The following is a 26,712-nucleotide window of genomic DNA, read 5'->3' on the forward strand; positions in this document are numbered from 1 at the left end:
GCGGGGGCGGGCGCTCTCCCCGCCGCCAGTCGTACGGTCCGGGGGAGGCCCTTGGCGGCGGCGGGGGCGGCGCGGCCGCGGCGAGCCCGGCGGGGAGCGGAGCGGGGAGCGGGGCCGAGCTCCGGCGGGCCGATGGCGTTCAGCGCCTGGCAGATCCTCTCGCCGGTGCAGTGGGCCCGGTGGACCTGGTCGGCGGTGCGGGGCGGGGGCGGCCCCGAAGGGGGGGACGGCGGGGCGGCGGCGGAGGAAGACTCGCCGGCTCTCGGCTTCAGGCAAGTGACCGCGTCCCCTGCCCCCCCCCCGGCCGCCGTCCCACGGACGCGGGGACGGCCACGCATGCCGGCTGTCCCCCCCCTTCGCTGCCCGCTCGCTGCCCGCTCGCTGCCCGCCGTCAGCTTGGCTGCCCGGGGGGGTCCGCGGCCGCGGGACCTGGCGGGGGGGAGGGGGGTTCGGCCGAGCCCCTCGGTGGCCGGAGCCCGGCGGAGCTGGGCGCTGCTCCCCCATGGGAAGATGCCGGGGGGCGGGGGGGGGGCGGCAGGGCTCGGTTCCCACGCTGGCTCCGCCGCTGCCCTCCGGAGCCGCGGGGGGAGACGGCGGCGGGGCCGGGGTGTCCTTGGAGGTGCGTGCTGGGCGCTCCGCCAGCCTGGGAAGGACCTGGCAGAAGCATCCCCGGAGGCTCGGCCGAGAGGAGGGTCGGGGGCGCGCAGGGGGGACGCTCACGATGTTGTTTCACCTGCTCTCCCTTTTCCGTTTGCTAGCGTGTCCCGCTGGACAGGAGCGAGCGGCCGCCCCAGGATGCCCACGGCCGGCCGGCCCGGGAGCCGGTCTGGCTGGATGTGTGGGCAGTGTGGAGGATTTCAGAGCTAGCCTTGAAAGTGGTAATTCCTCACTCTTTTCCCCCCCCTCGGCAGCTCGGACTCCGAAGGTAATTTTGAGACCCCTGAAGCAGAAACGCCGACCTGCTCGCCGGTAAAGGAGTTCTGCGAGCCACCGCCACCGGGATCGCCGGAGCCTGAGGCCGGGACCCAAGGTAAAGAGCCAGCGTGCACCTTCTGCTTTTCGGTTCTCTGCTCCGGATGCGGAAAATCAGGGTGGGGTCAAGGAGGAGAAGTCTCTTGTTTTGAATAATGCCTGCCACATTTTTTGTGGTTAATGGCCTGGATGGTTCAAATGCCAGGACTCAGGGCTGTGCGCTGCGCTAAAGGCTGTTCTCTCGCTTTAGTGAATCGATTTGGAGGGAGGGGGCTGCTCTGCAGGCTCAGAAGAGTCAGTTTGCCTTCCTTGGCTCGTGCCTATGCAAGCACAAAATTGTCCTTGCGCTGTTTTGCAACCACCGGTTGCAGCCTCCTGCTGTCCCTGAGCCCGGCCGCGGGTTTGGGAGCTGCCCAGGGATGCAGAGGCTGCAGCCGGGATGGCTGTGATGGATGGATTGATGGAGAGGAACCGAGATGCCGTTGAATCATTTTGTCAGTTCAGCTGCCCTCTGCCACTTCCCTCGCAGACCGCGCGGGGCTCGGGGCTGCCTCCCGTCGGTGCCTGCTGTGGAGAGGGCTGATGGCTGGTGGGAGCTGCCCCACACGTGCCCCGTGTGCCGCTCGCCCTTGGCTCTTGCGCAGGAGCTGGCGTGGTGCTGGGTTTGTGTCCTCCCCGGAGCAGGCAGTGATGGAGGTTTCATTGCGGGGTCTCTTTTCCCCAGAGTCAGCAGTCAGGTGTCTTTGCTGTGTAGCTGTTGTTAAAGATGCAAAAGCTCAACGCCTCTAAACCCCATTTCCGGAGAAATTGCGAGGGATCTGCTGAAAACGCGGGGGGTTTCCTTTGCTGGCAGGGTCCCGTGCTGTTGCTGGTTTGTCCTTGTGTCTCACACCAGCTGCTGCTCCTCTGAGCGCGGCTCCCCATTAACCCTTGGCCTTCTGGGGACCAGCTCCCCCCTGTCGTCGTACCCCCCTCTCCAGGGGCAATCCCGGTTGGTGTCTGTGGCTGAGCTCGGTGTTTATGTCTGGTTTTGTGCTGCCAGGAGGAGGCTTTGAAGCCCCGGCACCCCTGCAGCAACCGCTGGAGGTTATCAGGGCAGGGGCAGGGGGGGAGACCTCCCCTTTCATCTGCTCTGGGCAGAGCAGGGGACTGGGCAGTGTCAGGACGTCTGTGCGTCCCCGGGGCTGTCGGACGGAGGGCAGCACAGGGGGGCCTGGGAGGACCATCCTGAGCATCCTCTGCCTCCTCTTGCCCGACTGCCGGTCGCTGCTGCAGGGCCCCCGCTGTGGGACTTGCAATATTGTGCTTTTCTTTGCCTGTCGGTACTTGAAGGGGACCTACAGAAAAGACAGGGACAAACTTTTTAGCAGGGCCTGTTGTGATAGGACAAGGGGTAATGGCTTTAAACTAAAAAAGGGGACACTTAGACTAGATATAAGGAAGAATTTTTTTTACAGTGAGGGTGGTGAGACACTGGCCCAGGTTGCCCAGAGCGGTGGGAGATGCCCCATCCCTGGAGACATCCCAGGCCAGGCTGGACGGGGCTCTGAGCAACCCGGTCTAGTTGGAGATGTCCCTGCCCAGGGCAGGGGGTTGGACTGTGTGGCCTTTAACGGTCCCTTCAACCCAAACTATTCTATGATTCTTGAATGCTTGCAATGGCTTCCGATAATCACAGCTCTTGGAATAATCCTTCTCTTTTAAGAAGGGATGACAGAGGCATCTTTACTTTGGGGGATAATGTCTGGGGAGGGGGAGAGGGGAGGTAAAGGCTTTCCTAGCAGCTATGAGGATAACTTCTGCCACAGCTTCTGCTCAGGGAAGTGCATTGCCTCAGACTCCAGGGTGTCACCGTCCCCAGATGCGCCTCTGCCCTGGCGTCCTGGGACGAGCGGTTCCTCGGGGCCAGCCTGGCACAGCAGCGAGGGACCCGGCTGCCCCGTGCACAAAGGTTCCAGTGTCGCCGAGGGGGTGATCTCTGGCAAAAGCTGTTTTTCCGTGCTGGCTGGTGGAGAGCGGGATGTTGGAGACGGCAGGGCCAAAGTCGTGGTGCTGCTGTGCCCAGCTCCATCCCATCCCTGCCCTGCCCTGCCCGCACCCAGCTCCATCCCTGCCCTGCCCGTGGCTCCGGCTGCGTCTCCTCGGAGTCTCTGAAATGGTGAAGGGAAGGGATTCCCTGGGTGCAGTGAGAGTTTGGGGTGTGCGGCAGGTGTCCTGGGGTGTTAAGTCACCCCGCCTGAGGTTATCCCTACGTTAAGCCCCCATCTTCGCGGTGCTGTTTTGCAGCAGCGTGTGCCCTTCCTCCCGGCTGCGGCCGCCGAGCCGCGGCGGTGCGCGCCACGGTGGCAGGCGATGCAGCGTAATGGCTGCGTGTCGGTGCCGGCGCTGCCCTGCGGTCCCAGGGGAAGCGCTGGTGCCGGCCGCGGCGGGGCCAGCGCGGGGCCAGCGGGACAAGCCCCAACCTGCCGGCGGGCTCGGGGGCAGGCAGAGCCCCCCGGGCTTGGGGGGGCCGGTGGGAGCAGACATTCTCCATCTCACAGCCGCAGTCTCACCCTTACTTGGGAATAAAGAGGGTTAGGAAACTCGTAAGACAGAAGCTGTGCCGTGCGCCCAGCTGAGAGGTGGCCTGGATGCGTTAAACCCTGTTATGGGGGACAAAAATCCAGCCGGCCCCCTTGCCCCGGGAAGGGGGCTGCGTCAGGCTTGGTGCCCGTTCGGGGTCACTCAGAACAGTTTCCCTCTTGGTGTCTGGGGCGGTGGAGGCTCTGAGCCTCTCCCAGTCTTGCTGAAGTTGTCCTCCGTCGTCTGCCAGGAGGAGATATTCTCTGCAAGGAAATGAGCCGAAGCAGCAAACATGGAGCCGCCAGTGATGGGAGCCGGCTCGTCGGCTTTTACTTCTGTTACCCTGACGCCGGGCACGTGTTTTCCGGTGCCGTTAGCGGCAGCATCGTTAGCCGGTATGCTAATTCTTAACAGAATAGATTTAAAAATAGATCAACGTCTGTTAAACAAAAGCGGAAAGCCGAAAGAGGAAAGAACTCGTCAGCCGCGTGAGCCTGAGCTGAATGCACCGGCCAGATATCCTGCGCGCGCCGGGGAAGGGAGGGTGCGCGCTCGGGCTGAGCACGGAGCCCGGGCCCCGGCGAGGGCTGCGGAGAGCGGAGGGGTTGTTCCAGGCGCTTGGCATTCCGGGCGGCGCGGAGGATCGCTGCTGCTTCGCTCGGTTGCTGTACGTGGGATGAAAAGGGCGCCGGGAGCCTTTGCATCGCGGCGCTGCTGCCGCTGCCAAGTCTTCCTGATTCATTGCGGGGAGCGAGGGATGGCACGCAGGAGAACTGTTTAGTAAGTCGGTGTTTGTGTTTAATTTCAGCCCGAGGAAGACAAGCCTAACGATTAAAATGCACATGCACAGAGTGCCTATTACTGCGGTGCCAGACTGTCCTTTCTGTACGCTTCTCTTTAGGGAATAAAGAAAAAATCTCCGTTTCCACGTTGTAGTATCCCCTCCATGTACACTGGCCGGCCCAGAAGCAGGTTCGCACTCCGTGCACGGCCGGCGCAGCTCCTCTTTTGGGGCATCTGGAGTGGCTGTGCTTGGGTTTGGGATGGATCCTGGAGTCACCGAGCACTTGCTGGCGGTGCCTGTTTTCGTGCTGGGGCTAAAAGGTCCCCACCCGCCGGGCACAGCGCCAGAGGTGAGACGGGAGGGCTGGGGGTCACCTTTTCGGGATGCTGCTGAAGGCAGCGCCTGGCATGCCCGCAAGAAGAGCGGGTCCGAGGGGGACGCCTGGTCCGAGGGGGACGCCTGGTGCGGTGGGCCAGCGTGTGTGGCAGCGTGGCTACCAGGCTGCCTTCTCCTGGGGTCCTGTGGGGCGTTTGGCACGGTTTGGGCCCCAAAGGATGGCCAGGGCAGCTGGGCCGGGGAGGTGCTGGCTGTTTCCCTGGCAGGAGACGTGAGCGGAGGGAGCGTGTGCCGAGCCGGCGCGGCGGCTCTCCGGCGTGACTGCACGGGGGTGGCGGGGAGCCGGGCTCGCTTCGGGATGTAAACGCAGGCGGGGGCTGTGGAGGAACAGGGAGAGCTGCACGCAGGTCGGCGGGGCTGGGAACAGGCAGGGCTGCACTGAGGGTATCGCGATGCTCGGGGCGGCGGGGGCCGGGGTGCGGATCCGGGCACTTCCCGAGCCCCCGGAGGTTCTTCGGGTCACTGGTTTCTGCATCCTGTGTAATTGTTCCCGCAGGAACGCGCGCTCCGGTTGCTTGGCAGCTCATGGGAGGCTGCGTTGGAGGCAGAGGAAATGCAGAGGGGGAGGAACCGCTGGGGCCGGGGGTGGCGTGGGGCCAGGCTGTCCCCCCCAGCCCTTGCTGGGCAGGGGGACCCGTGTGGGCTGGGTTTGCCGGGATGCCGTCACCTTCGGGACTGCTTTGCCAGAGGGGCGGGGGCCGGCTCTCCATCTCTGCGAGGGATGGTGCCCTGGGAGCCCCCCCGGTCCCAGCAGGTCCCTGCGGCCATGGCTCTGCCCCACAAACCATCGCGCTCTTCATCCTGGCAGCGCTCTCCGGAGAATTAATTGACCTCGCAGCTTTGCCTGCCTTTGTCCCCTGTATGGAGCGACCTCAGTGCCAACACGAGCCCGTCCCGGGGTGGCCTCGGCCCCCGAGGCTGTGGGCCCCCGGGGAGGCGAATAGCTCATCCCTCGTAGGGCTGGAGAGCCAGCCCCTGCCCCTCCTGTAGAGCAGTCCCGAAGGTGACGGCATCCCGGCAAACCCGGGGCTTGAAAGTCAGGACTGTGGGGCATTGCGTGCGCGCTCGGGCAGGGCGCGGACGGGGTTCTCGCGGTGGAGGTGGGCAGGCTCCTCGCCACCCCCTCAGCTCTCATTCCTGCCTCGGTTCCCCGGGGCTGTCGCTCAGCCGCAGCGCCGAGCGTGGCTGTTGGCGCGCACGAGTGATTAATACCTGTCTGGTAGCCAGAGAAGGGGCAAAAAACCAACCCCAGAGCCTGCAGGAGGGATGGCCCTACTTCAGAAGATTGCCAAAATCGCTGGCGAGCTCCTGAGCGTTCCTTCACCCACGCCTGCCGTCTCCCAGTATATTCCAGTTCCTCAGCCTCTTGGACTGGCTGTGCTGGAGGCAGGGGGGAGCGGAGCTGTCTCGGGGGCAGAGAACGAGTGAATCGCAAAATTGGAAGGCCTGGGCAGGTGGTTGGAGCTGTTGTGCAGAAATGGTGGTTCTGAGCGACGGTCACACGCACCGTCCCGTCTCCTCTCCCCGCCCTGCAGCCATCCCCGGCGAGGAGAGGTGGTTTGCGTGCCGACGGCTTGTTATTCCAGAAGTAATTACTCATTGCTTGGGTTAGAAACCAGGATGGGCTTATGTCTGTGAGAACGGCGGCTGCAAAACCTTCCAGTGGGAATGTAAAATGCATTTAAAAGATGCCTTTCGCCCTGACTTTGAAGTCTGTTCTTCTATTCAGGGCTGTCTCGGTGAGGTTTAAAGCATCTGAGCAAGACAGCAAGTGTAATAAAGTTTTCTTTGGGGTCTGTTAAAGAGGTTTTCCTGGTTCCTAATGATGGAAGGGCCTGGCAGGCGCTGCCTCGGAGTGTTTGCTGGCTGCACTCCAAGTACGTATCCACTGGATTTGTGTTTACTGATGCGTTTTCTGGGGCAACAAGGCAATGTCTGCTTGGAGGGAGCTTTTTTTGCAGTCGGAGGGAGCTTTTTTTTGCAGTCTCAGGGAGCGCACAGCCCCTCATGATTCACTTCCATGGCTTTTAGCGTCCTGGAGATCAATTATGCAAACCACGAGCCATCAGCTGAGTCAGGGTTACTGGCTGGGTGTCCTGGATTAGCCCAGGGACCAGATATTTGCCTGATTCACTTTCCTTCTCCTGCCAGCCTGTGACTCGCTCGGTCACCAGCGAACGTGAGCTGGTTGCAAACAGGAGCAGCCTTTCCAGGGAGACGCGCTCGGGGCTGCGGGAGCTTGTCGTCGGCATCCCCTGGCCAACGGGGGACGACTCCCCCCGCGGCTGCCACCTGTGTGCCAGTGGGAGGGGGACAGGCAGGTTTCCCAGGCATAAGCATCACCCATGCCGCTGCTCCCAGACAGCTTTTCAAACCAGTCGAGTCCTCGGGCGAGCACTGGTTTGGTCCTGCCCGGGCTGTGTGTCCGCAGAAAGGTGCCAGCGAGAGCTGCGAGTCCTGCGTGCTCCCTGGTGGGTGCTGAGCACCCCGAGCATCCCGTTCTGCCTTATCCCCGGAGTCTGTGCAGTGGTCCCTGGTGGAGATGCAGGGGAAGAGGTGTGGATGTGACACCGGGTGTTTTCTCTTGTGCCTTCGCCTGCCCGTGCTGCGGTCCTGGCTCTGGGTGCTCGTGGGTGTAGCTTTCAGGGTGCCTCGGTACATAAGGAGCTTCCCCATCCCCTGACAGCAAAGAAAAGATTAAACAGTAAAAGGATTTAGGGGAAGGGATTGGAGTAATAGTGATTAAGTCATGGATCAGGATTTGTGATTAAGAAACTCTGACAGCGGCGTGGCGAGCCCGGCATAAAAGCACAGGTGGGATTTCTGCAGAGAGGGGGCAGGCAGGATGGAAACCGCGGTGCTGAGCGGCACGGCTGCTCCAGCAGGCCCTTCCCTGCGGGATCGCCGCTCTCCGGGGGTCTCACTGCTCTGCTGTGCCCCCCTTCCCTCCTGGTGTGGGTGAGGACTGTCCGTACCACGTGGCATCCCTGCGTCGGGCCCCTGTCTCTCTCGCAGGAGAGCAGGGGGCTGTCAAACCCGCTCCCGCACTCGGGGTGCGGTGGCCAAATCCTGGGGAGCATTTTGCATTGGACACCTTCCCTCTGCCTGGGGCACATCCCGCTCCGCAGCCCCGGCACCAGCCACATGCGGCCAGCGGAGCCCCAAATCCCCTCCGCAGCCTGTTACGTCCTTATTCATTAAGCGCAGCATCCCCTTCCCATTCGCCCCAGGACCTGCTTAATCTCGTTCCATGGTGGTTTCTCATGCCATGGTTCCCCAAATTCCTCTTGGTAACCTTTAACTCTCTGCCCAGGTGAGCAGTGACTCCCTGGCACTGCTGTTCCCACTCGGATGCGAGTATTTCTGCCCTGGGAGCAGCTGCCCCGCGGTCGGTCCCGGTGGGGTCTGGCCCTCGGGAGCCTCCTCGCTGGGCTTCGCAGCCGCCTGGGTGGGAGCGAGTGGGGGGCGAGGAAAGGCACAAATGGAGATATTGGTGGGTCTGCTGCGCGGTGCGGAGAATGCCTCCCCACAGGGGCTCGCAATTTGTGTACGTTTTCTCCACTTCAAATCTTACAGACAGTGCTTGAAGCCGGGGTTACGCCGTGGTGCGGGCAGGCGGGGAGGCTGAGCTTTGGGTCGGTGCATCCCCCATAAAATCTGAGCCTGGAGCAGCTGTGAGCGGGGCAGAGGAGCCCCTTTGGCGGGGGGTGCACGGCAGGAGGGGGTTTAACTGGCTCCTTTTATCTTTTCAGAGCCCGGTGGCCATGGTGACCTGCTGGTAGGGGAAGCCGACCAGGACAGCTCGCCTGGGAAGCCCCCCAAAGATGAGGCTCAACCAGAGACCGGAGCCCCTAAAGCCAACTCGGATACTAAAGGGGAACCTGACCCTGCAGACGCGTCCCTGACACAGTCGCCGGCCGGACCCCAGCCCCCGGCCGGACCCCAGCCCCCAGCCACGCTGGGAAGCGGGGCTGGCACTGGCTGCACCGCCGTGCCCGCTGCAGAGCCAGCCCCGGTGCCCCATGCCGGCAGAGCTGCCCGGGAGCGCGTCATGTCAGGAGAGGATGCGGCTGACGCCGGCACGGGGCTGGTGGAGCCGAGGGCTGGTGCTCTGGCCCGGGAGAGCTCACCCAGCCGGGGCCAGCTCGGGAAGGAGAAACCCCCTTCGCTGGGGAGGAAGATGGAAGAAACCACAGAGGAGACCCCGCTGCCCCGAGCATCCTACCAGTTCGACCCCGAGCAGTACGACGAGAGTGTAAACCCCTTCGTGGCCGGGGGCTGCCGGCTGCAGAGCTCCCCCCCAGCAGCCCCGCGCCACCTCTCCCAGCCCAGCGGCACCCCTGGGGACCTGGGCGGGGACCTGGCCCTGGAGCCCAAGGAGCAGGTCCCGAAACCTGAGGTCGATGGTACGGAGGGGAGGGAGAGCCCCGAGGCCAGGAGAGCTACGCCAAGGAAGGGCAGCAGGATCCCGGCCAGCAAGCTGACGCCGAAGAGACACCGAGAGTCCCCCAAGAAACCAGCCGAGGACGCGGAGAGGGGTCCCACGGAGCCGCCGCCTCCCCGGGGCTCCCCCCGGCTGGGTCCCGCGCTCTGGGACAGCCCGGGGCTCAACCCGCTGCAGCACTCGCCGACGCTCCCCAAGGGCTCTTACCAGTTCGACCCCAATAACTTTGACTCCGTGGATCCCTTCAAGCCCACCAAGACCCTCGCCAGCACCGCCCCCGACTCCTGCCCCGCCGCCGAGAACAGCCTCAACGAAATCCTCGAGTCCCAGACGCTGGAGGTGCAGGACGATCTCGCGAAAGGCAGAGACTCCCCGCAGAAGCCCAAGTCGCGCCTGATAACGTGAGTGCCGGTGCGCGGCGGTGGCCGTGGCGATCCTGTCCCCGTGCCTCCCGAGCAGCACCGACGTGCACCTCGCCTTCCGCTGCTGCTTCCCCGGTGTTATCCGCCCCGGCTCCCGGCAGAGGGGCAGCTCCCCTCTCCCTGCCCCGGGCGCTCGGGAGAGGATGGGAGGAGAGGGACGGGTGTCCCGGAGCGGTGCCGGTGCCCCGGCTCGCAGGATCGCCCCGTGGAAATCCCCTCGTGGGGTCGAGGAGCGGGAGCAAACCTGTACCCAAGGCTCCGTTACTTGGAAGGCTTGCCCAGCCCACGCCGGGGTTCGGGGTGTTCTGGCGCTGGTGGATCAGATGCTGCCGGGACGTTTGTGAGCTGCCGCTGAATCTCCTTCTTTTACAGCAGGGGAGGAGAACGGGGGTCAAACAGGCACATCCTTTGTTGCTTGTGTCGCATCTGCACCGGCGGTAGGGAGCTGCTGGCCCTCGCTCCACTATTTAAGTGCATGTTTAGTTCCTGAACCGAGCAATTTAAAACCCCCATGTAAATGCTGACGTTTCACAGTGCCTCTTGGGAACGCAGACGGCGTTACCCTCCTCTGGGAAGAGGTTTAATGGCTAAACCTTGCCATTTTCTTGGTGTTTCACCCGTTGTATCACAAACGTCCTCCGAGCTGTGCCTGGGCAGTGCCGAAGCCTCAGCCTGCGGAGGGGGAGCTGGGCTCTGCGGGGGCGAGGGCAGCGGAGCGGGCGCTGCACAGGGGAACCGTTGCCCAGCCAATTTTGGGTCCTCCCGCTCTAACGTGTGATCGCGCTGAACACGGGCGATCGGAACCCCTTGCAGGGCTAAGCAGGACATCAGCCTAAAGGGGGAAATTTTAGGAGTTTGTGGCTGGTTTGGCAGCAAAACCGAAACAAGCCGTCACTCCGCTGACGTGCTCCAGTGGGAAAACGAGAGAGTGGGTTTCACAGGGAGAGCGGGTAACCTTAGTTTTGCTGCTAGGTTTTATGTTGGATGTTTTTCTTATGGCAATACGTTGCAGAGGGTCAATACGGATTTTTTTTAAGAGTCGGCGTTCCCATGCGTGACCGTGGGTGAGCCGGAGCAGGCGGTGAGGGGGATTTCCAGGCTCCCTCCCCGTCACTCGGAGCAGCACGGGATGCTCCGGGCACTCGCCTCCCCCGGCAGCGGGATTCGCGGTTGAATCTTCCCCCTGCCACGGCAAATAGCAAACGCAGAATCAGGGCATCTTTGATCCGTGTGTTCCTTCCAAAAAGACAGAGCCGGGCAACTCGCTGTGCTTCTCCAGATGAGAGTTAATATCCAGGTCTTTTCACACGCTCTTCTTCTCTCCATGTGTCTGTCTCTCTCCCTGTCCGTGCTTTGGTGCATCAGGACTACTGAACAAGTGAAATTTCTCTGTTTTCTGTTGTAAGTACTCTCTTCTGTATTTCTTTCTTCTTTTCCTTTGCTGTTTTTTTTGTCCTCTCTCTCTGGGTGTGTGCTGGCCCCGCTCCTCTCCATGGCATGCAGGCTCCTTCTTGCCCTCTGTGCTCTCTGCTGTCTGGTTTGTGTCCCGCACTTCTCGGGCCGGGTCCCCGCGGCAGCTCAGCTGGGAGAGGGAAAGGAGAGAGAGAGGGAGAGGAGAGGGAGAGGAGAGGGAGAGGAGGGGTGCAGCGTGCGCCTGCGCTTGCTCTCGCAGCATGCCGACCCGCAACGCCTCCTGATGATGCACAGGCACCCGAAACCCGTGCGTCGGCTGACGGAGGGGGAACAGGCTTCTGTGCAATCCAGGTCCCTGCAGAGATGGGTAGATTTTAGCCCCGAGGGCGAGGGTTCTGTCGAGGGCTGGGGTGGGGAGCATCAGCTGGGAGGCGAGGGAGTTGGGGTCTGTCTCCTCTGGCTCTGGGATGTGTCGGTCTCAGGGGAGCTCTGCCCTCGCAGCCGGCTCCCAACAGGGCTCTCTCTGGACCCGTGGTGGGTGCCAGCGCTGCTGTGCCTGTGGCTGTCCCCTGAAGCATCCCTCCCGTGCCCGAAGCCGGGGCGGTGGCGCTGGTCCTGGAGGGGCTGGAAAGCACAGCGCCGGTAAAGCAGCCTTGGTCCGCTGGCCTGCGCTGCTGCGGCGCGGCCCCGCTGTCCCCCCGGCACGGGCAGCCCCGCGCTCCGACACCAGTGAAATATCGAGTGCCCCGTGCTGTGCCCCCCCGGGGGCCGCTGCCGCCCTGCGCTTCCATCCTGCGGGGAGGGCACGCGGGAGGGGCCGGTGTTACCCCCGTTTAGTGTCCTGGCGATGCTCGGTGTCTCTTGCAGCTTGACAGCCCCCCCGGGCTCTGCTCTCGTGCGAGGGGAGCCGGAGGGAGGAGCGTGCTGGGCTTTAGTTCCTGATCTTATGTCACCCCTCCCGATGCCCCCCTTCTCCGCTTAGTGCCGTATGCGCGGGCAGAACTAGAGCCGGGCTCCAGCACTGACATCAGTGCCTCGGCCGGGAGCTGATGTGCCGTTTTACAGCGCGGTGTTGAACAGTGGGGTCTGTCCGTGGCGGGGCCGACAGGGCGCTCCGTGCTGTGCCGCCTGCGCGTGGACCAGCTGGGAGCCCGCTGCGTGTCCCGGCTGCGGGGCAGAGCCGGCGCCGTCCGCCTTGGCTGCCTTCTCCCCGTATCCCCCTCCCCTTGAGCCATAGAGCTGTTCCCTTGGTGTCCTGGGGGGAGATGGATCCAGGAGCCCCGGCCCCAGAGGTGTCGGAGCAGAGGCGGGGCGAGGACACGGGGCGCTGCAGTTTGGCTGCTCCCATTAGGGCGTGATGGAGAAAAGCAGTCAAGAGCGGTTTTTCACGCTGACCCAGGTGTGCATGTGAGCGTGCAAATAAAATTCCCGTGTGCCGTGCCACGTTGCTCGTTGCGCTGCGCTGGTGCACGTGTGCCGTGGGACGGGGGGGCTGGAGCGAAGCAGGGCGGGGAGATTCTTTAGACCTTGGTACGGCTCATGGCAAACCTTCGAGCCCTGCCCTGCAGGGACCGCCGAGTCTGGAGGTGGAGACCCCTCCCCACGTACCCATAGTGGGCTTCGCACCCCAGCTCAGTGAATATCTGTCGTCGGGGGGTTGGGACATGGCAGAGAGTGGGGGAAGATGCTGAACGTGGGGCGAGCAGGTGGTGAGACGCGGGAGGAGAGCTCGTGCTCTCCTTCACGTGCCAGGGACGAGTGCCGGGACGTGTGTTGTCTCACAGCTGAGCCCCTGGGTTCCCGCGGGCTTTGGTGACATGGACCCGGCGCTGCTGGGGCTGCCCCCCCACTGCCCCTCTGCTGCCTGGTGCCGATGGATGGTGCCGCTGCCCGGTGTGTTGGGATGCGGCTGTGCCGGCAGCCCTGCGGCCGCGCTGCCGGCGGTGCGTTTCGGGGAGCGCAGGACACGGTCCCAGGGAGAGCTGCCTGGCTGGAGGGCATCCAGCCATGGACCACCGGCAGGAACAACCTGAGCTGAGCCTCCTCCCCTCCGCGAGGCCCTTCTCCTTGGGACAGCCGTCGCGTCGGGCGGAGGGAGCGTGCAAGGCGCAGCACGTCGTCCCGGTGCTCTCCTGCAAGCAGAGCAGAGCTCTCTAACGGTCTGACTGACGCGGGAGACACGTGGATGCTGCGGAGATGTCCCCGACAAACCTCCAGCTGCGGGGACAGGGCATGAGGCAGCCTGGAAATGGCTCCTTCCTCCGGAAGATCACTGGGCGCTCAGACCTGGGGACGCCGTCGCGCTGGACGCACAGGGCGAGGGCGCAGCAAGGGAAATCTTTTGTTGCCGGCTCCTTTCTTTCTCTCGCCGTCAGCACCTCGGGGTCCTTTTTCCGATCCTTACCTTCGGCAGGAATAAACGCCTCAAAGACAAACCCGATGGCTGTGTAGTCGTGTGTTTTATTTGCTCGTTCCTCCTGTTCGTTCCAGAACTTGCCGTGCCTCGATATTTCCCTGGTGAGTGGGGTCGCTGGCTCGCGGCGGGTGCACTGCTGGGGCTGGGGCTGCCTCCCCCCGCTTGGGCTGTGTCGCACGCGCCCCCGCCTCCCCCCACAGCGCAGCCCCCGCCGGCCCCGGCCTCAGCCCCCCCTTCTCTCTCCCCCGCAGGAGCGGCTGCAAGGTGAAGCACTACGAGACGCAGTCCCTGGCCCTGGACGTTGGCGCTCAGGTAGGTGGGATCCCACCGGGAGCCGCCGGCTGGACGCGGGATGCTCGGAGGGCGGCGTGGGAAGCTCCGGGCTGGCGTCTGCCTGAGCAGCCCCTGGCCGAGGGGATGGTTCCCTGAAAGCGGCAGCTCCCGGCCACAGGGAGAACGTGTTGTGTTCTCCATGGGCGGTTCCTGGTGGGAAGGGATGGAGGAGAGCTGTGCTTGGTGCCCGCCCCGGGGTGAGCCTGTCCCTTGGAGGGGGGCTCCTGGCCACTAAACCCTCTCTTTTCCACATGGTTCATTAGGGACCGCGTCTGCCCCATCTCAGCCCTTCTCCCCAGCGTGGGCCGGGGCAAAGCGCCGAGCTCCGTCGTTGGGTTAATGGATTTCGCCTGTTAATCACTTCTGTCCCCGGCACCATGTGTTTCCTTCTGCCGAAACCTGCCGAGGCGCTGGTGGGGAGCAGCTTGTCGGTGGCTGCCATGCTAAGCCTCCCGTGCTTTCCACGGACCATCCAGGCAGCCCGGTTGCCTGATCCCCGTGGATTAGCTCAGTCCTGCTTAACCGCATGCCTTGATCCTGCAGGATGAAGGAGCGTTGATCTCAGAAATCCCAGATATTGCAAATCGGGACGGACATGCCACTGATGAGGAGAAGCTGGCCTCCACCACCTCCGCGCAGAAACCGGCCGGGCTGGAGAAGAAGGGTGAGCCAGAAGATGACCTGGAGTACTTTGAGTGCTCCAACGTTCCCGTGCCGGCGGTGAAGCAGGGCACGGAGGCAGGTGAGGAACATCCCCGTGTCTCCGGCTCTGGAGATGCGCCGTGCGTGCAGCCGGGCCGTCTCTACAACCTCTGGCAGGGAAGTGGTGCTACTGAGGCAACGCGGCTTCATCACCCTTTATTTACACTGACTGGGCAAGTTATAATGAAACCTCCACTTGCTTACCTGCGCTACTTGCGTTATGGAAAAATCACGGTACAGGCTGTCTTTAGACCCTCTCGGTGCAGGGCACTCCCCCCACGGCGCCGCGGGAGGAGATGGCTCGGGTCCGTGATGCTCCCTGCCCATGGCACATGCTGCCCCGCAGCCAGTGCCCTCCCAAAACCAGTGTCCACCAGCAAACTGAGCGATCAGCCGGGATGCTCCTGGTGTGTGCCTGGGCTGCAGGGACCCCTGGCCAAAGCCCCTCAGCAGCAGGGCTGCTGTGGCTGATGGAGATCTCCGTGGCGCTGCAGGAGACCCCCGCTAATGCTCCCGGTGGCATTTTGCTGTCAGTCTCTGATGTAATTAGCCTCTCTGACCAATCCATTAAAAAATAATTAAAAGCCAGGCAACATGACATTTAATCAATAGCGAAGTTATAGGTGCAAGCAGGAGAAATTACCGCGCGGAAGGTTTGCAGCTCTCCCCTGCGCGGGCACCATTAATCATCTCTCCTGAGAGCTGTGCGGAGCTGCAGGCTCCGGGAGAGGAAGACAGTCCTTTGTCTCTCGAGGGAGGGAAGATGTGATCGTCAGCGGCGAGGCTGGGAGGTTTTATTTATCGCTGCTCGTCTCGGAGGGCCAGGCAGGGGAGCGCAGGCTCGGTGCTGGCTGCGGGGACAGTGCTGTGACCCAGGCCAGGGATGAATGGGGGGAAACACTAGGAAATCAGCACTCCCAGGCATTACGTTGGCTCCTTCCTTTCCTAGCTGGGCTCTGGCAATGCTTTTTCTCTGTGCCCCGTTAACACCTGGGTAGCCGGTTGTGTCTGCAGCCGTTTGAGGGAGGTTCAGAAATGATCCCCCATGCTGTGGGAGGTGGCAGGGTGTCCCGCGCGCTGCAGACGGGAGGAGATGGCTTTTGTCTTCTCTCTGCTGCTGTTAAGAATAGCGGGGGCCGTGCGGCAGCTCCTTTTGCGGGGCGTCAGGCCCAGCTGGCGTGGGCTGAGGCTTCTGCTGTTTGGGGTGGCCCGAGCAGCTGGGCTTCACCCCGGGGACGTGTCCTGCCCGCGCCGGCCGGCACAGCGCAGAGTGTCCCGTGTGTCTCCGTTCCTCCTCCTCGGCCCCCCGCCGTCCCCAGCAATGGCTGGTGTGGGTGGCTGCGGGGACACGGGCACGGGGCTGAGCTGCCACCAGAGGGGAGTGTTGGTTTCCACTCGGGGAGTGCAGGAGGGCAGGGATGCGGGATGCATCCTCCCTGCGAGGGCGGAAGCCCGGGGACAGGGATGCGGGATGCATCCTCCCTGCGAGGGCGGAAGCCCGGGGACAGGGATGCGGGATGCATCCTCCCTGCGAGGGCGGAAGCCCGGGGACAGGGATGCGGGATGCATCCTCCCTGCGAGGGCGGAAGCCCGGGGACAGGGATGCGGGATGCATCCTCCCTGCGAGGGCGGAAGCCCGGGGACAGGGATGCGGGATGCATCCTCCCTGCGAGGGTGGAAGCCCGGGGACAGGGATGCGGAATGCATCCTTGCTGCAAGAGCTGGGGACAAAGAAGCCTTTTGTGAGGGGAAGCTCAGGGGACGTAGAGACTCAGGGGTACCCCCTCTGCATCCCAGCAAGTCCGCATGTGCCACCAGGGTCTTCTTTCCAGGTAGCTAAGAGGTTGTATTCTCTTGTCTTTAGGTTTTGAAGAGGAGATCTCCAAGCAGACGGAAAAGGATGGGCCCGGCATCTTCCCTGTGAGTGCCTCTTGCTTCTTCCTCCTCCCTCGCCCGCAGGGATGCTCTGGGCGGTGGTGTGGTGCTGGGCAGCAGTGCGGGGTGGTGGTGCGGTGCTGGATGGTGGTGCAGGGTGGTTCTGTGGTGCTGGGCAGCGGTGCGGGGTGGTGGTGCGGTGCTGGGCGGCGGTGCCGGCATGGCGTGCGGCTCGTCAGGGCGGTGGGGCTGCGGGAGGGCTGATCCTCCTGCCCCGCAGAGCAGAGGGCTGGGGGGACACTGCAGCAAACCTTGCTGCTAATCCCAGAAGTGCCACCAAAACCTCTCTGAAAGGAGTTTCTCTGGGAGCTGAGCCCATGCAGGGACTTGCTAAAACTCCTGGTGGTTTCCCAGCAGGCCAGAAGGGGCCGGGCAGAGGACGGCTCCCCCCGGGTGGGCACTTCGTGGGTGGGATGGGGAGATGGTGGGGACGGAGCAGGGCTGTAGGAGCCAGGGCTGCGGCCGTGGGAGGGCAGCGAGAGCAAACGCTGCATTTGGCGGTGGCTGAATGACAGTGGAAGGGCAGAGGAGATGACGGGGAAGGGACGAGCCGCAGGACAGGGCTGTGTCTCACGTGCAGGAGTCCAGGGCTGGCTCTGACGGCCGGTTGGTGCCTGTCGCTTCTACAAGGGAGCCTCAAACGCTGCTTTCGGGGAGGCAGCTGACAGCAGAGACGGTGGGATTAACGAAACCAGCCATGGCTCTGCAGCCACCAGTGACCCAGGCGCCCTGGCAGTGGCACATCTACATGGGGACACCCCCGATGTGCCCCGAGGAGCCACCGGCGCGGCCCCGAGACCCCTCCGCTGCAGAGGGGACCCTGTGCCAGCTTAGTCACCCCTGGCCAAAGCTGCTCGAGGTGGCAAGCAGATGACAATGAGATTAGCAACATCAGCAAAATTAGCTTCTCTGAGACAGATTTAACTACGCTAAGCCCCACAAGGACATTAGGCAAAGTGAACCTTTTGTTTGGTGCCGGGAGAGCGTGGGCAGACCCTGCTCCTGCAGACGAGCCGGGGTCATGCCAGGCCCCCGGCGTGGGGGGTTTGCCGTGGGGCAGGCAGTGGGCAGAGGTGTGCCTGCTCGGGGGGGCTGCTGCCAAAACCACACGGGGCTGAACCTCCCCGGTGTGAGGCTGCCCAGACCCAAACCTGCGCCTGGGGGTGGCTCCTGCCACCGGCCATCGCTTGCCCACTGCCACGAGCCGCAGTGAGAGCCCCTGAAGGGCTCGGTTGTGCATAAACCTGGGCTGCAGTTAAAGCGCAGGGGAGGGGAGGGGGGGGGAGAAGTGCTTTAGTGCTCTCGTTTCCAAAACACAGCAAAAGCAGATGCCTCCTCCGAAGCACTTCTCTATTTATGGCCTGGCAGCCGGTTCCCAAGGAGATGGCTGCTCGGGGCTGTCACTGGGGCTGGGATGATAAAAGGAGGAACAGGCAGTGGCGTAAGCCTGAGTTTGAAGGAATGCTTTTCTGGAGGCCTTTCAGGCTGCAGGACCCCCCCCCCCCCGGCGAGGGAAGGGATGGGGCCGGCATCCAGGCAGGATGAGCTCTCCCCCCGGCGTGGTCCCCCCAGTCTGCAGCACTGGTGGGAAGGAGCTGGGCTCTGGGGGGAGAAGGCAGTGAGCTGGGGGGGTACCATCACCTCGTGCCTTGCCAGAGCAGCCGTCATGGAGACGGGAGGGTGCCAGGAGCCCTGCGTGAGCGTCTCCCATTCCGGAGTGCTCCCGGAGAGCTGGGCACAGTGGGATGAGAGGGGCTGTCCCGCCGGGGGGGGAGCAGGAGCAGCCTCAGAGCTGGCTTGGCCGGACCCTGCCCTGCAGGGGGGTGCAGCCTGCTCCCCCCCCAGCTCCTGCGTGTGTTTGGGGCCACCAGCGAGGGCCGGCAAACGTCCCTGCAGCTGCTGGCAGCAATTGGGATGCGCCGGCTGCAGCGACATCCCCACCTGACCGGGGGGTGATGGAGGCAGGCGACCCCGGGCCCTGGCAGACCCCCGGCGTGTGGCTCTCACTCAGCAAAGATCCTCCAGGCTGGAGACAGTTGAAAACCAGCCGCAGGGAAAGTGAAGGGATGTCAGGAGCGAGCACGTCTCTGCCCTGAGCTGGGTCTCCTCCTTCTGAAACGGGCCCCTGCTCCCTCTCCCCTTCGGGATGCTGCTTCCCTGGGGCAGCCCGGGGGTGTCCTCCGGCTGCCGGCAGAGAGCGGGCAGAAAGTGCACGGAAAACCCCATCTGGGTTCTGCTGGGCGCCCGATACCGGGCTCTGAGCTGTCAGGGTGTGCAGGTGGGGAGGTTCAGTGCCCGCGCTGAGGCTGATAAAATGGGGGAGAACACGCCAAACAGGAGAAGCGGGGTGAAAAGACACCCCACGCAGCATCCCGGCTGGGTGATTCCCCCCAGGGCAATCCGGGGCTGTGCTCCATGGACAAGCCCCCCACGGCTGTCACCGGCGTGAGCAGGAGCGAGAGTCCCCTGGACGGCATCTGCCTCAGTGAATGCGAGAAGACGGCCGTGCTCACGCTCATCAGAGAGGAGGTAATCGCCGGGCACCCCGTCCTCCCCCCGGGGCTGCCCCTCGCCGCACCCCATCCTGGCTGCTGCCACCGCGGGGGGAGCGGGGGCAGCTCTGCTCTGCCGGGGGGGCTGATCCCCTGCGCGTCGCAGCAAGGGAGACCGCCCGGAGCGCGTCCCAAGGGTCCTGTCTTTGCCACAACCTAGATAATCACAAAGGAGATCGAAGCCAACGCGTGGAAGAAGAAGTATGAAGAGAGCCGCCAGGAGGTCCTGGAGATGAGGTAAAAGCCTTCTCCTGCCCGGCGCGGTGCTGGGCTCTGTGCGCTCCCCCGTGGGGGTGGGTACGCGGGGCCGTAATGGGATGATACGGCTCGGCACCATCAGTGACATGTTGGGAGACACGCGCTCTTTGTGCTTGCGCTGTGTTGAGGCCGCCGGTCTCTTTGTGGCAGGAATAAAATCCCATTAGCTGCGCTGGCCGGGGGGCGCTGGGGTAGAGCAGCTCCCGCGGGCGTTGCGCTGCAGACCCGCTGCTGCTCCGGCTGCCGTGTGCCCTGGGGAAGGGGCAGCAGAGCTGTCGGTGCCCCTCTGCGAAAAATGGCTGCCTCTTACCTGCTTTTTTTAATCTTTTCCTGCTAGGAAAATCGTGGCTGAGTATGAGAAGACCATTGCGCAGATGATAGGTAAGGTGCCGTCGCCTGGCCGGGCGTGCGGGGCAGGAGCTGGCTGTCACAGCCCTCCCCGCTCAGTCACCGTGTCCCCGCCGTTTCTGCTCCATCACAGAGGATGAGCAGAGGACAAACATGACGTCTCAGAAGAACCTGCAGCAGCTCACGATGGAAAAGGACCAGGCTCTGGCAGACCTAAACTCGGTGGAGAGGTCCCTGTCGGATCTCTTCAGGAGATATGAAAACCTGAAGGGCGTCCTAGAAGGCTTTAAGAAGGTCCTTACCTTGGTTTCCTCTTTCTCCCTGCAGAGTCCCCAGGCTGTTGTCCCCAGGCCGTTGTCCCCAGGTTGTCCCGTGCTGCAGCCCCGTGGCTCTCCCGTCCCACGCGGTGCTGCTTCACGTGCCCCGGCCCTGCTTGGAGGACTGCGGCACGCTGTCCTCTGCTCGTTTTTGGATAAACCAGCAAAGAGCCTTTCAAATGCCCCGGGAAGGCAGTGCGGGGACCTGGCTCTTCTCTGCGCTCTCCGCCAGCAGCGGGGCATCGTGTCCTGGGCAGAGCTGCAGCCCTGGGAAGAGCCTGTACCGGGGCAAAGCGCCCCGAGAACCCCTGCCTCCATCCACACACCGTTCCTCCGTGCTGCCGGGCTCCACAAGGGGCTCCAGCATCAGGGAGAAGCTGGTTCTATTTAAAGCCTTTCTCTTTTACGCTCGGAGCAGGGTATTTCACCCCGTCAGAGCACCGTCTCCGTGCTCAGCCCCCGTGCAGATGGCTGTACTGTTTTTTTTTTTTTTCCAGAATGAAGAAGCTCTGAAGAAGTGTGCCCAAGATTACTTAACCCGCGTCAAGCAAGAGGAGCAGCGGTATCAGGCCCTGAAAATCCACGCAGAAGAAAAATTAGACAAGTAAGGTCATGCAGGAGGTCGTGCTGGGGGGCTCTTGGGGTGCTTCGGGACCTTGCAGGGCAGTGTCTGCATTTGGCTTCCCTGAGGTTGGAAATCAGGAGCTTATTGATGTGAAAAGCTGCCGTTTACAACCGCTGGCTCGAGTGACTGGCAACGGGTCTAAGTGAGGCGGCCCGAATCCCTGAATGGAGTCTCTGATCTCTGCTTAGTTGTTTTTTTAATGGAGAAACTGAGGTTCACGGTCTGTTTACAGTCGCTTAACGAGTTCCCGCGTTTCAGAGGCCTCGTGTTTGTGGTGTGCGAAGGGGTCGCTCAGCTCCCGAGCAGTAGCTCACCCCCACGCGGCAGCCCCGAGAGGAGTGGGTGAGGAACTGGTCTGGCTTCGCTCTGAGAAAGCGGAGTTTCCAAATAGGAGTTTGGAGGAGCTGAATTAATCCAGTTTCACGCAGGTTTTCCATATGGGAAAACCACCTCTGAGGCACCCAGGCAAGCAGGAGCCGGGCGCCGCCGCCTGGTCTGAGGTTGTGCCGCGGTGGTCCCGCCTGCACCCCAAGGCGTGACCCGCGTCCCCTTGTCCCCAAACCCACCGCAGAGCCAACGAGGAGATCGCCCAGGTGCGCACCAAGGCCAAAGCAGAGAGCGCGGCGCTGCATGCCGGGCTGCGCAAGGAGCAGATGAAGGTGGAGTCCCTGGAGAGAGCCCTGCAGCAGAAGGTAACCCCCCGCCTTCCCCCCGCATCCCTGCCTCTGCCTTCCCCCCGCATCCCTGCCTTTCCTGCCCTGAGCATCCTGGTGGTGCTGGAGGTATCCTCCAGATTTTTGACGCAGAAAGTATTTTGGTTTTTTTGGGGGGTATTTTTTTGTTTGCTTGTTTTGTTCGTGTTTTGTGATGGTTTGGTTGTGTTAGGTGGGGTTTTTTGTTTAAGTGCACGACTGCGTCCCCTCTCAAGGAAGGAGGCACAAGCTCTGCCCGGGCGCAGGCACGGCTGCGTGTGGTGACGGGGCCGGTTCAGGGCTGGCAGGTGCTTGGCTGTTGTGGCTCATGGGCAGAGCTTGCCCACGTGCGCCCGCTCGCAGCCGAGCTCTGTGCAGCACCGGGGTCCGCCGGGGATGAGGAGGGGTGACCCCGGGGGTCCCCACGGCGCCTGGACGATGCCCAGAGGGGCTGTCGCAGGGACAGGCGCAGGAGCCGGCTGCCCCTTCCCGCGCTGGCTCGGTGGCAGATGGGCCCGGGCGTTATCCCCCATCTGTGCCGCCGCGGGGGTCCTCAAGGGCTGCTTTTCTTCCAGAACCAGGAGATTGAGGAGCTGACCAAGATCTGCGACGAGCTGATAGCGAAGCTGGGGAAGACAGACTGAGCCTCGCCGCCCCTCGCCCAGCGCCCTGCACTTGGCCGCTTTTCTCCTGACGCCGAGCACCTTGCCTTACCGCCCGGGGACCCCGACAGAGAAGCACACGCGTCCGGACGCCTGCTCCGCCTGGCTGCTGGTCCCCGCGCTGTCCCCGGGCAGAGCCGAGCCGGTCCCCGCGCTGTCCCCGGGCAGAGCCGGTCCCCACGCTCCCCCGTCTCTCCCCAGGGCCTCTGGGATGGGTTCCCTGCGGCCGGGCTGGCTGTGCATGTCCCTCCTGCGGTCCACAGCAAGTGGCCACCACGCTGTCCCTCTGCACGGATGTCACCTCTCAGCTGGGAGGTGACACCCCGGGCTCTGTCCCCACCTCGGCTGGGCTGGGTTGGGTCTAGTTGTGCCCCTACGCGCTCTGTCACTTATTGTCCTCACGTGTTCCTTTGCACAGGTCCTGCCCCGAGACGTGGGCGATGCAGGGGTTGGAGCCGCTGGCTCTTGCACTGGGGAAGGGGAGCTGGCACGTGGGTGCACGGCGAAGGGGCTCGGGGACCCCAGGCACCCGCCACAGGTGGTCTGGGGCCACCAGCGTGAATGCCGTGGCTTAAGCAGCCTCCCAGTACATCAGCGGGTTTTGGGGCTGGTCCCAGGCTCTGGTACACGGGTGAAAGGCAGCACAGCGCATCCTCGTCCCTGGCTGTGCCAGCCTGGGAGGAAGGAAGCCCACGTCTCTGCATTCGTGCACTTTATTAGCATTTATGAGCACTCTGGCTCTCTGCTCACTTCTTCCCGTCGGGCACGGTCCTGCCACACGTCTCGTTCCCCCAGGAGCACGGGTACGGCCACTTCACCAGTAGTAATTTAAGTCCCCTCAAAGGAGAGCCCGGCCGAGGGGAGGGCAGGAGGCTTCTGCTCCAAGAGGCGTTTCAGAAATGGGGAGATGTTGGTTCTGGGGAGCTGGGACCATCCGTCTGTCTTCCCTGTCCCTTCCCTGGCACCTCCTGAGGCTTGTTAACGCGGGGTTTCCAGTCTGCTTTACAATCCGCAAAGCCAAGGCTTGTGCTGCTGTTTCCCCACGCCGCGGGGAGGTCGGTTCCCCACCGTGGGTGCTGCAGGGGGAAGGACGCAAACCCTGAGCTGCTTCGCCCTTCGCCGACTTCAGCCCTTTCCCCAGTCCCTGCAGAGCGGCAGGGCGGCGCGCAGCACTGCCCCGGCTCTTGTGCTGCTGTCAAAAACACCCTCACAGCACTGGATGTTGAGAGAAGCAAACAAAAGCCAGCCTTCACAGGCAAAGGCAGATCCAGGCAGCAGTAAAACACGCTTTGAAATCTGTCTGGATGCAGCCCAAAACCCGACTCTCCACGCAGGCTGCCTGCTCCGTCTCGGAGGTGTTTGCTTTTCTGGACACGCCAAGCTGCAGCAGGATTGCTGAGGTCGCCTTTGTGCTGTGCGGGGAAGCGGGGGGCTCTGTGGGGGGGGCACGGTGTGTTTAAATCCCCGTCTAGATCCCATCCGTGCCCTGGTAACGCCGTTGCATGAGCCAGCCTTGCCTTGCTGCAGTGCGGGGCCGTATTTTCCTGGCTGCGGTGCCCTGGGCGCAGCGCTCGGTGTCCGGAGCAGTAACCAGTGCCGTGGGGATGCCGTGGGGCTGGGGCATGCCATGGGGGTGCCATGGGGATGCCATGGGGTGCTGTGGGGCTGTGGGTGCTGCCCCTTGGGCAGAACCATCCCCTCCTGCAGAAGGCAGATGGACAGGATCGGGCAGCAGCTGCAGTGGTGGAGGGTTCTCTACCGTCGCCCTGGAGGGGTAGTTGTAAAGCATCACGCAGGGGAAATACTCGCTGTTTGGACTGTTCCCTACCCAGCCTATCTAAGACTTTCAAAAACCTTTTTGCTGCTACCTTTTTGTAAAAGAATTGAGCTGTTTTCCTTCTATTTTCTAATTGCCTGTGTTGAGCATGCAGTGCAAACATCTGTTTAAATCAGAGCCATACACCTGATATATATTTTATTAGTTATATTATGTATAGAGAGAATTTATTATACAGTTAAGCAGACAAAGATGCCAGCAGCCTGCCCTGGCACGCAGAGCGCGGGCCTGTTCACCGTGCTCCCAGTTAGCCCAGTGAACGGGCTGGTGGCCATGCAGTGGGGAAGCCGGTGGCTGACAGCGCTCGGGGCTGCGTGCTGAATGCTCACCCCTTTGCACAGCTGACAGAAAGGAAAAAACTTTTTTCCCCTCGTTTTTTTCCTCTTTTCTTTCTCTGTCCTTCTCACGCGTCCCTCCAACGGGCTGGTGGACGGTAGAAAAGCCTCTGTCAGATGCTCTGCGGGGGCTGTTTCTTTTGGGGGAGTCGAAGTGCCAGCCCCAGCCTGCTGGAGCCTGACTCCCCTTCCCTCTGTTTCACCAGCCGTTGGGTTTTGCACCGCTCTCCTCCTCCTCCTCCTCCTCCTCCTCCTCCTCCTCCTCCTCCTCCTCCTCCTCCTCCTCTTCTCGTGCGCATCCCGCTGCAGAGCAGCTTCCCCGCCTGGCTGAGGGACCCTTCCCGGGCCGGTGACAGCAGGGTGACCCCCGGAAGGTGCTGCCCCTTTGGACCTTCTGAGGGTCCGTGCAGTTAAATTAAACCCTTTGAGACCCGGGGGTTTCTGAGGGAGTTGGTTTTGGTTTTTTTTTCTCTTTGCCAACTGTTCAGAAATGGGGGCGAGCAGGTGACCAGAGCAGCGTTGCACAAGCTCATTAAAAGTCGATTTGGGGCTCGTTTCTGGTTTTGCCCGGGTTTGCTGTGGTGCTGGTCGTGACAGTCGCGATGGCCCGGGTCCGGTGCCATGGAGCCGCAGCACCGGAGGCCGGTCTGGGCAGGGACCGGAGGTGACGGAGCCCCCAGCCCGGTGCCCTGCGCGGGGACACGCTGCCCCGCGGGGTGGCTTTGCAGGAGGTGTGTGTGCCCCACGCCGGCTGGGGGTCGCTACGTCCCACTTTGCCCTGAGGGATGGAAATCGGTTTCGGTGGCCGGCGGGGACGATGAGCCGTGCCTGGGCCAGGTTTGCTGTTCCAGGGCCAGCTGAGGAGCCCAGTGACCGGCTCGGGGCCGGGGCTGGCTGGGAGCCCACCGCAGCGCGTCCGAGGTCGGTTGGTCTCGGGGGTGTTGTTCTGGCCCCAGAGGTGGCAGAAAATTGCAGAAGTTTTGATTTCAGTGCTGACCCAACCCGCGTTCGGCACGGCCCCGTGCCCCGGCAGCCCCCTCCCGGTGGCCGGGACGCGGAGAGGGGCTCCGTGGCAATACCCCGCGCTGGCAGCGTGTCCCCCCCCGTCCCTGCTCCCTGCCCTCTCCTCTCCCGCCTCGCTGCCCCTCTCGCCCCAGCGCGGTGGCGTTCCTGTGCCTGTCAGCATGCACCTCCGGTCTGGGCAAAGAAGATTCCTAAGGAATGATTTATTAACTATAATATGGTTATAGTTACATATAAAAAAATATATATATGCTGGTTATAGTTATATATAATAGAAGGCGTGTGTTTGTAACTGTAAAGGGGCAGGACCGTTGGGTCCCGGCGGCAGCGGGAGGGGAGCGCAGCGGTTCCCCGCACGCCTCGCGACGCCGAGGGCACGCAAACGCCGCCGAGCCGCGGGACCAGCGCCGGGAAACTCCGCACATACCCCCGCGTCGGGATCGCGGCCTGGCTGTGTTTGCCCTCTTTTTTTTCTTTTTTTTTTTTTTTTTTTTTTCCCTTGCAAGTAGAGTTTCAGTGTCCCTTTCTGCGAGCGGCGGGTGCCTGCCCCGGCGCCGCTGGTGTTGCTGTGCGCGAGTGTGCATTTGCCGGCAGATCTCTGTCTACAATGAAGTGCCAACGAGTAACCCCCCCGACTGCAAATCGTCCCCCCCCAGAGGCAGGAACTTTCTCTGCATTGACTACTACCCCCATCGCGGTGTACCATGTATGTAACTGCCATCGCCATCAATTTTGTATGTACGATAATTTTCCCTTTTATATGTCAGGTAAATATTTGTAAGAGTTATACTCACACAAATGAGATTATTATAATGATTACTAATATATTTTTTTTTTCCATGTTTCATTGCCTGAATAAAAATTGTGTTTATCACTCTTGAAACCTCCCGTGGTGTTTGTAAGGCCGGCGAAGGGTTTTTGGGGAAGTTGGCTTTGTCTTCCAGCACGGGCCATGCTCTGCCTCATTTTTATTAACGTGGTTTACGATGCAGTTGGTTTGAAGTCAGCACGGTTCTCATCTCTCCCTGAAATCTGCGCTCATAACCTGAAATTCGGCCCCGAGATGACTCTGATACCCCCGTCACGCCTGCAGTTGCCGCACCGTGGTGTGGCCGCGGGCGAGCTCGGCCGGGGGGGGAAGAGCTGGGGCAGCGGCGGGATGTTCGGCAGCGGGACTCGGCTTAATCCCCACGCTGACCCCGATACCTTCCGTGGCTCGGGGTAAATCCCCCCGTGCGGATGGAGACCGCCCTGCCCCGCTGAGGGCCGGGAGCAGGTGAGGGCTCCGCTGGGCACCCGGCCCCGTGCGGGTTTTCGGTTGCTCTCGTGCACTTCTCTTTTGCTGGGTCGGAAACTTTGGAGGGTTTTTTACCCAACTTGGCTGCTGCAAACAGCAGGAAAGGGGTTATCCTCTGGATGGAGCAGGTGGGCTTGGACACGACCTTTGAAAGCCAACCAAGGTAATGTGTCTGGAGACGGAGAGGGTTCCCATAGCAGAGCCCAGCCTGGCAAGTGTGGGCAGGTCCGGCCACCTCCGCCAGCACCGGGCCACTTCTCTGCCCCGCTGCCGAGCCCCGGAGCAGCCCATGCCCTTGGGGAGCCGCGTCCCGTCCTCCTCGCTAAGATGGCATTAGCCAGGGCCTGCAGTAAGTGTGTTATCCCCAGCCCGGTGATCCAATCACCC

At 62.6% G+C, this 26,712-nt stretch overlaps 1 protein-coding gene across 3 annotated transcripts; it reads left to right on the top strand.

Moving 5' to 3' along the window:
- TACC1 (transforming acidic coiled-coil containing protein 1) lies at nt 1-25,878 on the top strand. 3 transcript variants are annotated; one of them, XM_063358539.1, is made up of 14 exons: nt 1-272; nt 912-1,030; nt 8,467-9,559; nt 10,946-10,981; nt 13,661-13,721; nt 14,286-14,484; nt 16,309-16,364; nt 18,774-18,908; nt 19,092-19,168; nt 19,527-19,570; nt 19,671-19,831; nt 20,352-20,458; nt 21,051-21,171; nt 21,747-25,878. In XM_063358539.1, exons 1-14 carry the CDS (start codon nt 133-135, stop codon nt 21,813-21,815), a joined length of 2,418 nt encoding a protein of 805 aa, XP_063214609.1. In that variant the 5' UTR covers nt 1-132; the 3' UTR covers nt 21,816-25,878. The 3 variants fall into 3 exon arrangements, with proteins under 3 accessions (XP_063214609.1, XP_063214610.1, XP_063214611.1); XM_063358540.1 differs by lacking the exon at nt 10,946-10,981 and having other exon boundaries at nt 2-272; XM_063358541.1 differs by lacking the exons at nt 912-1,030; nt 8,467-9,559; nt 10,946-10,981 and having other exon boundaries at nt 3-272.
- The last annotated feature ends 834 nt before the right edge of the window (nt 25,879-26,712 follow it).

This window comes from Chroicocephalus ridibundus, chromosome 23 (assembly GCF_963924245.1).
Source record: "Chroicocephalus ridibundus chromosome 23, bChrRid1.1, whole genome shotgun sequence".
Lineage (NCBI taxonomy): Eukaryota > Metazoa > Chordata > Aves > Charadriiformes > Laridae > Chroicocephalus > Chroicocephalus ridibundus.